This window comes from Procambarus clarkii, unplaced genomic scaffold (genome assembly GCF_040958095.1).
Source record: "Procambarus clarkii isolate CNS0578487 unplaced genomic scaffold, FALCON_Pclarkii_2.0 HiC_scaffold_146, whole genome shotgun sequence".
NCBI lineage: Eukaryota > Metazoa > Arthropoda > Malacostraca > Decapoda > Cambaridae > Procambarus > Procambarus clarkii.
This window is the reverse complement of record NW_027189179.1, coordinates 412852-424003: the sequence shown is the minus strand read 5'-3', so window position 1 is coordinate 424003 and position 11152 is coordinate 412852. Positions and strand designations below refer to the sequence as shown.

Here is an 11152-nt window from a genome sequence, read left to right as displayed (position 1 = left end):
TGCCTTATTACGAACATTTATGCATTGATCCTTTTGTTTTAAATTCTTGCTAATCATAACTCCCAGATCCGGGGGGATATTAATAGGGTATTAAAAGTATCAACACAGGACAGAACACGAAACAATGGGTATAAATTGGATAAGTTTAGATTTAGGAAAGACTTGGGTAAATACTGGTTCAGTAACAGGGTTGTTGATTTGTGGAACCAATTGCCGCGTAACATTGTGGAGGTGGGGTCCCTCGATTGTTTCAAGCACGGGTTGGACAAGTATATGAGTGGGATTGGGTGGTTATAGAATAGGAGCTGCCTCGTATGGGCCAATAGGCCTTCTGCAGTTACCTTTGTTCTTATGTTCTTATGTTCTTATCCCTTTCGCAATTCGACTTCGCAATCTCAACACCATCTAGCTCGTATCTTGTAACCCTATCATCATTACCTAACCTCAGAACTTTACATTTATCAGCATTAAACTGCATCTGCCAATTCTTCGACTATTTCAAAACCCTATCTAGATCAACTTGAAGTGATAGTGAGTCCTCCTCCGAATTAATTTCCCTACCGATTTTCGTATCATCGGCAAATTTGCAAATGTTGCTACTCAAACCTGAATCTAAATCATTTATATATATTATATACAACAGAGGTCCCAGGACAGAGCCCTGAGGCACTCCACTTACAACATTTTCCCACTCTGACTTGACTCCATTTATACTAACTCTCTGTTTCCTTTGGTATAGCCATGCCCTAATCCAGCTTAATATAGCACCCCCAATACCATGAGACTCTAACTTTTTAATCAGTCTTTCATGTGGCACTGTATCAAAAGCTTTGCTAAAGTCAAGGTACACAACATCGCAAACCATACCACTATCAACTGCCTCAACAATGCTAGAATAAAAAGATAACAAATTTGTTAAACATGAACGGCCATTTATAAAACCATGTTGCGACTCAATTATTAATTTATGTTTTTCAAGATGAAGACGAATTTTATTTGCTATTATAGATTCGAGTAACTTTCCCTCAATAGACGTTAGGCTAATTGGTCGATAGTTAGACGCAAGTGATCTATCTCCTTTCTTAAAAACTGGTATCACATTAGCAACTTTCCAAAACTCTGGCACTCTGCCTGACTCTATTTTCTTTATTAAATATGGTTGACAGTGGGTCACAAAGCTCCTCTTTGCATTCTTTAAGCACCCTGGCAAACACTTCATCCGGCCCTGGGGATTTGTTTGGTTTGAGTTTTACTATTTGTTTAAGAACATCCTCCCTGGTAACTGTTAAACTCGTCAACCTGTCCTCGTCCCCACCCACATAGACTTGTTCGGCTGAAGGCATATTGTTAAGTTCCTCTTTAGTAAATACAGATACAAAATATTTATTAAAAATACTACTCATCTCCTCATCACTATCTGTTATTTGACCTGTCTCAGTTTTTAATGGACCTATCCTTCCCTAGTCTTAGTGCGATATAACTGAAAAAACCCTTTAGGATTTGTCTTTGCTTGCCCTGCTATGCGAACTTCATAGTTTCTTTTTGCTTTCCTTATCTCTTTTTTAACATTTCTAACCAGTTGTACGAATTCCTGTTCTAAAGTGACCTCCCCATTTTTAATCCTTTTGTACCAAGCTCTCTTTTTACCTATAAGGTTCTTCAAATTCTTTGTTATCCACTTTGGGTCATTGGTATTCGATCTATTCAATTTGTATGGTATACTACGTTCCTGTGCTTTGTTTAGAATATTCTTAAATAAGTTATATATTAAATCCACATCGAAATCCCCATTTACGTCACTTATCGCTGGGTTCATGTCTCGCTCCAAGACCGGCCCCCACCCCATACCCAAGACTTTCCAATCAATTTGACCCAAAAAATTTCTAAGGCTATTAAAATCAGCTTTTCGAAAATCTGGCACTTTAACAGAATTTTCTCCTACAGGTCTATTCCATTCTATGCTAAATCTGATTTCTTTGTGATCACTGTTCCCTAGCTCACTCCCTATTTCGATGTCATTAATTTGTGTTTCCCTGTTAGTTAACACTAAATCTAAAAATTATTTTCCCGTGTTGGTTCCTTAATGTGTTGCGTAAGAAAGCAATCGTAAATTAATTCTAGAAAATCTTCTGCTTCACTATTCCCTGTTTTGTTCAACCAGTTTATTCCACTAAAATTAAAGTCACCCATGACATAAATACTGTTAGATCTAGATGCCCTAGATATTTCATCCCATAGATGCTTTGCTTCCATTCTGTCTAAATTTGGTGGCCTATATATAACTCCTATTATAATATTATTTGCTTTTTCGTATAATTCTATCCAAATAGTTTCTGTGTTTGGCTCAGTTTTGATTCCCTCTTTGAGACTACATTTCAAATTGTCCCTAACATATATGGCTACTCCCCTCCTTGGCTAATATATCTATCTGTGTGAAATATTTTAAATCCATTTATTTGATATTCAGCTAATAGTTCTCTATTTTCTACATTCATCCACGTTTCGGTAAGTGCAATAATATCTATTTTTTCTGTGCAGACAAAAGCATTTAATTCGTTAATTTTATTTCTTAGACTTCTACTGTTAGTGTAATATACCTTAAGTGAATTGTTATTTTGAGGCCCTTCTCTTTCCCTGATCATTTTGCCAATTCCTTTCTCCCACAAACACGTACTTTTATTATCTCCTTCCTCCAAATCAATTCCCATACCTCTATCAGCTAACAGTTTAAACCCAAACAAACACCTCTAACCACTTCTTCCAACGAGTTCGCAACAGCAACAACCCCAGCTCTCGATAGATGCACCCCATCACGAGCATACATTCCATTTCTTCCATAGAAGTGTTCCCAGTTGTCTATGAAAGATATTGCATTTGATTTGCAATATCTTTCCAGCCGGCAATTGACACCAAGTGCCCTCGATATCCATTCATTTCCTACTCCCTTTCTTGGAAGAATGCCACATATGATCGGGATTCCTCCCTTGCTCCTAACTAATTCAATGGCTGTCCTGAATCTCAGTATTAGTTACTCACTCTTAACTCGTCCAATATCATTGCCCCCTGCACTAATACAAATAATGGGTTTGTTTCCATTTCCTGTCATAATATAATTCATGTTTCCAACAATATCACCAATTCCAGCTCCCGGATAGCAAACCCTTAATCTGTTCCCCCTATCTCTGGCACAAAACGTTCTGTCTAAATACCTCACCTGGGAATCACCCACAACCAAAATTCGCTTCGATTCTCCCTTATCCTTTCGAGCAGTTTGAGGGACCTGCGCTTCAATGCTCCTCGTTACTTTGTCTTTGCCACCTCGTTGAACAACAGGTTCAACACAGCACTCGTCCTCTAATACGTCAAATGCGTTAAAAGTCCTTAGGTGTAGGCTATTAGTTGTCGGTTTTGCCAAGGTCTTCTTAAGACCCCCTGTCTTTCACAACTTGCCAAAACGAGGACTTCTTAATACTGGTTTCGTCAGTCCTTCTTAATGAGGTCCCGTCAACACTGGCCTCCTCCTCCGTTTCCTCCCGAAGTCGTAGCCGTCGTACCTCCTCCCGCAGGGAATCCATCTCTGCTCTCAGAGCTCCAACCAGACTCACCAAATCTTTTACTAATCCTTCCATTATTGCAATAATAATGTTATGTGTAAAACAACAGTGTCGGTTCCCTACTGTACCCTGCTGAAACGAAGGGGAGTAGAGAATGAAAGCTTGTTCGAACTGCTTCCAGTACCACATCTCTTTTTACCTGGTTGAAGGCATTATTGAAGTTTAATTTAATTAATGCCTTATTTTCTGGGAGGTGCTTGATATAGGCTCGTGCTGCGTGAGCTGCTGCTTCACAGCCATGGGGGACACCAAAACCTAGTTGATGGGGGTCGAATTTTATATATCTTATCTTTCCAACGATCTATTTGTCAATCCAACCATCTGCCTATCCATTCATTTATCTATCTACTCATCTGTCTACCCATATATTCATCCATCTATCTATCCACCTACTCATCAGTGTATCCATCTATCAATCCATCTATCCATCCCTCTATCAGTCTATCCATCTACCCATCCACCTTTCAATCAATCCATCTATCTGCTGTCCGTCTCTGTCTACCTCTCTGTCTCTATCTTTAGCTGTGTTTGTCAGTCTCTCTGTTTCTGGGTCCCTATGTCTGTCTTTCTCTCTTTATATCTTTATATCTGTCAGTCCGTCTGCCTGTATTTCTATCTGTCTATCTGTCTGTCTGTCTCTCTCTCTCTCTGATAAACAAAATAGTTGTCTATGTGTGGTGGTCAGCAGTGCGAGGAGTTCAGTGGTGTGAACTAAAAAAAGAATAGTTACCCCTTACTCTGATAAAGAACGGAGGAGAGGAGAAACCTTTGATGCACTGAAAAAATTAATGACAGCAAGACATTTCTGATAATTTTCCTAAGGTCAATGAAAAATGGCCCATATTACCTAAATGCTTTTCCATGAAGTTTTGATAATACATAGCTGTGTAGCTGTCCGACACGGCCAAAAGTCGTCGTGGAAGTTTCTGAATGTGGCACTGACACACTGTTTCTTTTTAAGTCTTGAGACCTCAACTAGCCTATGTTCATCCCGTTCACCAGACCACCCCCTCTGCCAAACTGCGTGAGGCTTGCCCCTAACCGTGTGGCCTCCAAATTTTAACAGACGAAGGTTCTCTTCTATAGCATGTAATAGAGGGATAACCCGGCGTGGCCCGGGTCTGTCTGTCTGTGTCACTCATCGGTCCATCCATATATCCCGCTATTTATCTATCAATCCATCCGTCTGTCTCTCTGTCTAGCTATCCATCTTTCTCTACATCTATATGTTGGTCAACCTATCCAACAATCTTACCAACTATCTATCCATCTATATACTTAAAAATCAACCCATTCATTTATCGATCATCTCCCCATCTTGCCATCCATAAAATCATCTTGTTAACGATCTATGAATCCGTCTATTTACCTATCCATTCTTCCACCCATTCATCTATCCAAGTATCTATCCATTTATCTTTATGTCTATCCATCAATCCCTCATTAAATCTTTTTGTCCATCAATCCATATATATCAAAATCTATCTTTAAATCCACACTTTATGCAGCCATCTATCATTCAATCTATATATCCATCTAGCTTTTTATATTTCTATCCATCTATCTATTATTCTATTTATCCATATATTTATATATCTAGTCCTCTATCTAAATATGCACCTAATCATCTTCCTACCCATCCAACTGCTTTACATCTATCTGTTCATCTATCTTTTCGTCTATCCATCCATCTACCTATCTATGCATTTATCCCTTCATCCATCTACTTATCTGTGTATCCATTTATCTATCAATGCATTTATTCATCCTCTTATCCACCTATCCATCCACCTATATCCGTCAATCTCTCTATTGTCTATATCTCTGCTTCTGACTTTGTTTCTGCCCCTCTCTTTCTCTTTCTGTGTCATAGACAGAGAACAGGCAGAGAGACAGTCTGTTTCTGCCTGTCCATCTCTAGCTGTGAGTCTGAGTTTCTGTTTGTCTCTGTCTTTATCTGTTTTTATCTCTCTTTCTCTGTCTGTCTGTCTCTTTCTCGTATAAAATATATAATTGTCTTTGTGTGGGTGGTCAGCAGTAAGAGGAGCGCTGTTGTGTGAAATACTAAAAACTAATAGTTCCCCCTTAGTCTGTTAGAAAGCCGTTGCTCAAAACCTTTGATATTGTGTGAAGATCGTCTGTTTTATGGGAGTACGGCCAAATTATGGACATCAAAACCTTTCAATTAATTTTCCCGTGATCAGTGAATAATGCTGCATATTACTACATGAAAATAATTATTTGAAAAATTTGTTTTGAAAATATTTAGCTGCATAATTAGCTGACAGTGCCAAAAATCATCATGGGGGTGTGAATGGGGCACTGGCACGTTATTCCCTTTTAAATTTTGGTGACATCGACCAGCCTATGTTCATCCCGTTCCCCAGACCATTCCCTATTTGGGAATGGTCTGGGGAACCATTAGACCATTACACAATTTGTGTAAGGCTAGCCCCATCTGTGTGATCTCTGACTTTCAACAGACTAGCAGACATTATCTCTTATGGTACTGATTATAAAATATAAATATTGAATTTTGTCACATTATACGTGCAGTGAGCTATGTTGCTTTGCTATATAATGTTGGAATGCATATGTGTAACTTTTACCATTACGTCTTACCAATAAAGCTTTTAGCGTTGACGTCTGCTCCAGCGTCGAGGAGGACCTTCACAGTGTTGTCGTGACCATTTTCGGCTGCCGCGTAAAGGGCTGTCTTTTCTGTCAACAGACACCACAATTGTTATTATGCATAATCCATCACTATTCCAATACTTTCTGTAAATTATTAAAATAAGCTGTTCTAGTTGATTTTTTTTATATACTAGTGACGTGTTCCGACTCTAAATATTTTGTAAAACTGTTTTCACCCTAAATTTGAGAGAGGAAGATCGTGTTATTTTTTTAAGAATAGACCATTAAAATATCCGACATCCAACCAGCTCTTATTTGACAATTTATTACTTGTGACGAGAGCGACAGTGGTGCTATTGTCATGCCCGAAACGCTAAGTGAATTAGTGGCTTGAGGCATACTATATACTTGTCCTACCTAGAGATCCAACATTCTTCTCGTATACCTTCTTGTATGTATGTGGTTTTCCCCTAATAAATATTATTATTATTATTATTATTAATATTATTATTTTAAATATTATCATTATTATTATTATTATTTTAAATATTATTATTATTATTATTATTGTTATTATTATTATATACATAAGAAGAGCAGGATGCAGGATGCAGCAATAGATGACCAACCAACAATAGCTGACTTTACAAGGGTGAACCGATAGCTCCAGTCTTGCCATCGTCAGTTAACCAATATAACCTTTATAAGCTTCATACACCATAAACCTTGGCAATACTAGCTCGAGGCAAGATATTTGAGAATGGCTGATGGAGGCATGAGGAACATCGTTGTCGTCATTAGTTAACAATGACCTTCATAAATACTCTGAACACTACCATTCGTTATCTTACCATGCAAGCTTGAGGCATGAACAACACAAGGTTACGCCTGACAAATATTATTATAATTTATGGTATCTTGCTTCACTAGTTGGCATCTAACCATTCAGCTTTGAGAAAAGAGCAACATTGTGTTATCATTGTCAGATTAACAAGATGATCACTGCGGATATCCTGAATCAACCATATTGATATATGATCACACAAGTCTCTTTCAACTTGTGAGGCTCCAGATACCTTTGTCTCCACCGGTCCCCCTCCGCAGAGCCTTACAGAGTGAGGAGCATTATTTCATTGGTACTGAGGGCCATTGTGAGTATACCAGTTGAACTGCTAAGTCTTTAGCTCTCGCTTATGGTACATATCAACAGGTACCATGCTTTACAAGATTATGGTGCAGTTCCGAGGACGCAGATCATTTCCTGGACGGAGATATTCCATATTTTTTTTTTTTTTTTTTTTTTTTTTTTTTTTTTTTTGAGATATATACAAGAGTTGTTACATTCTTGTACAGCCACTAGTACGCGTAGCGTTTCGGGCAAGTCCTTAATCCTATGGTCCCTGGAATACGATCCCCTGCCGCGAAGAATCGTTTTTTTCATCCAAGTACACATTTTACTGTTGCGTTAAACAGAGGCTACAGTTAAGGAATTGCGCCCAGTAAATCCTCCCCGGCCAGGATACGAACCCATAACATAGCGCTCGCGGAACGCCAGGCGAGTGTCTTACCACTACACCACGGAGACTGTCTTGGTAGCATCACTGGTATTGCACCGATTGACATAAAAGAAAATGACAATGGAGCCCAGCCCCTATTCTCTAGTGATAATGCTCTTCAGAGGCACTCTCTTCCACCTCGACGATACTTGGTAGTGACGGCTGTTTTTGGTCGGCATATAAGCATCTGGATTACCGACCAACCTAAAGTCGAAATCATCGAGAGCATCAGCACACAAAACTGCACTAACTGGGGTTGCAAGGAAAAATAACTGAGAATGAAGCTAGCGATCAACAATGAAACTCGCCTTCAACTCTGCTGATGAAGACACCCTTGTTGAAAACAACTGATTCAGATACTTTGGTATATTCACACCACTAAGGCAAGTAACGAGGGAGAGAGGTTCATCCACTTCGACAAGGCTGCAAATATTACCAGTACACCTGGAAGTGTACACTGCCTGCAGGGAAGTGTAGCGTCTGCTCCCTTGACCATCACTACGGGGACTGAAATGCACTTCACAAACGATGCATATCTCTGCTGGAACACATCATCATTTCCCTTGATTGTCTGATCACACAGGAAGATCTGGGTCCTAGGGAAACCTCGACAATCCAATGAGGTTTCATATTCCAGATAATGGAACCCCTAATGTTTAAACCAAAGAGTCCAGAAGCAGGACGAGACCAAAGAGTCCAGAACAGGAAGAGACCAAAGAATCCAGAAGTAGGAAGAGACCAAAGAATCCAGAAGCAGGAAGAGACCAAAGTGTCCAGAAGCAGGAAGAGACCAAAGAGTCCAGAAGCAGGAAGAGACCAAAGAGTCCAGAAGCAGGAAGAGACCAAAGAGTCCAGAAGCAGGAAGAGACCAAAGAGTCCAGATGCAGGAAGAGACCAAAGAGTCCAGAAGCAGGAAGAGACCAAAGAGTCCAGATGCAGGAAGAGACCAAAGAGTCCAGAAGCAGGAAGAGACCAAAGAGTCCAGAAACAGGAAGAGACCAAAGAGTCAAGAAACAAGAAGAGACCAAAGAGTCCAGAAGCAGGAAGAGACCAAAGAGTCCAGAAGCAGGAAGAGACCAAAGAGTCCAGAAACAGGAAGAGACCAAAGAGTCCAGAACCAGGAAGAGACCAAAGAGTCCAGAAGCAGGAAGAGACCAAAGAGTCCAGAAGTAGGAAGAGACCAAAGAGTCCAGAAGCAGGAAGAGACCAAAGAGTCCAGAACCAAAAAGAGACCAAAGAGTCCAGAAGCAGGAAGAGACCAAAGAGTCCAGAAGCAGGAAGAGACCAAAGAGTCCAGAAGCAGGAAGAGACCAAAGAGTCCAGATGCAGGAAAAGACCAAAGAGTCCAGAAGCAGGAAGAGACCAAAGAGTCAAGAAACAGGAAGAGACCAAAGAGTCCAGAACCAGGAAGAGACCAAAGAGTCCAGAAGCAGGAAGAGACCAAAGTGTCCAGAAGTAGGAAGAGACCAAAGAGTCCAGAAGCAGGAAGACACCAAAGAGTCCACAAGCAGGAAGAGACCAAAGAGTCCAGAAGCAGGAAGAGACCAAAAAGTCCAGAAGCAGGAAGAGACTAAAAAGTCCAGATGCAGGAAGAGACAAAAGAGTCCAGAAGCAGGAAGAGACCAAAGAGTCAAGAAACAGGAAGAGACCAAAGAGTCCAGAAACAGGAAGAGACCAAAGAGTCCAGATGCAGGAAGAGACCAAAGAGTCCAGAAGCAGGAAGAGACCAAAGAGTCCAGAAACAGGAAGAGACCAAAGAGTCCAGAACCAGGAAGAGACCAAAGAGTCCAGAAGCAGGAAGAGACCAAAGAGTCCAGAAGTAGGAAGAGACCAAAGAGTCCAGAAGCAGGAAGAGACCAAAGAGTCCAGAACCAAAAAGAGACCAAAGAGTCCAGAAGCAGGAAGAGACCAAAGAGTCCAGAAGCAGGAAGAGACCAAAGAGTCCAGAAGCAGGAAGAGAACCAGGAAGAGACCAAAGAGTCCAGAAGCAGGAAGTGACCAAAGTGTCCAGAAGTAGGAAGAGACCAAAGAGTCCAGAAGCAGGAAGACACCAAAGAGTCCACAAGCAGGAAGAGACCAAAGAGTCCAGAAGCAGGAAGAGACCAAAAAGTCCAGAAGCAGGAAGAGACTAAAAAGTCCAGATGCAGGAAGAGACAAAAGAGTCCAGAAGCAGGAAGAGACCAAAGAGTCAAGAAACAGGAAGAGACCAAAGAGTCCAGAAACAGGAAGAGACCAAAGAGTCCAGAAGCAGGAAGAGACCAAAGAGTCCAGAAGCAGGAAGAGACCAAAGAGTCCAGAAGAAGGAAGAGACTAAAAAGTCTAAAACTAAAAAAGAGCTCTTTTACTGATAGTCTGCGGCAGAGGTGAACGTTGGGCGGGGTTCGGGAGGACACCCCCCAACCCCACGGGCCATGTTCAAACGCGCCAGGTGAGCTGCTGTGCCCGGGGTCAAGTCCCTTGGAAGACCGAGGGGGAGACACTGAACCAGACTGTAAGTTTGTCTACAGTTCCAGTATGGGAGGAAGAAGACGACGTGCACAGGGACCTGTCTCCAGTACCTCAGGAGGAGGAGAAGGACCTGCCTGCAGAGTGTGAGTACGGCGAGGACGCGCATCTACAAGTTGACTGATGACCTTGTGTGTACAGGACCCTGATCAACAGAGGACCGAACGCCAGAACCGGGGACCTCAGCGACCCTCGCCAGAGGATATGTCGACTATGTAGTAGAAAGAGTTAAAATACATAAATTCCCTACCATTACCCCCTTGGTCTAGGTGAGTTAGGATATCATTCATGTCGTGAGCATTGTCTTTATTATTACTGCCAGTGTGGTAGCGTTAAGCTAGGTGCCAGGTTATTCATATATACATGAGTTAATATATATTATTGTATGTGTGTGGGCGCTGTGACATTTTGGGCAGCTAGAGGAAGTGGCTGGATTCAAGAGGCCAGGATCGACGTTTTGAATCGTCCAGCTGAATGTGTTGCCAGAGGCAGGTGAGGAGTGATGCCGCCATCTAACAGTTCCACGTATATTATTCTTTATGCGGATCAAGTGTAGTTTTATTCCGAAAACTCATCATCAATTTTTATACTGTGTTTGAGTGAGCCTTCGTCTCTAGGGCTATTTGAGTAGACCATTTATGTGGCACTGCATTGCATCTGACATTGAATCCTTGGTTTGTGATAACAAATAAGACCACTGAGGAGTGTTGCTGGGACACGAGTATGAACACCCAGCTGTCGACCTTGACTTAAAGAGGTAAGGATTTACCTGTGTATTCTTCCAGTGTCACACCGGGCAAGTCCGACCTAGAGCAATAGAGGTGAGGTTGGATATCCCCACTC

At 41.2% G+C, this 11152-nt stretch overlaps 1 protein-coding gene across 1 annotated transcript; it reads left to right on the top strand.

Annotated features, from left to right (window-relative positions):
* The first annotated feature begins 9127 nt into the window (after positions 1 to 9127).
* LOC138361021 (pre-mRNA-splicing factor 38B-like) lies at positions 9128 to 10118 on the top strand. Its single transcript, XM_069320489.1, has 2 exons — positions 9128 to 9459; positions 9848 to 10118. The coding sequence occupies exons 1-2, from the start codon at positions 9128 to 9130 to the stop codon at positions 10116 to 10118; spliced, it is 603 nt and encodes a 200-aa protein (XP_069176590.1).
* The last annotated feature ends 1034 nt before the right edge of the window (positions 10119 to 11152 follow it).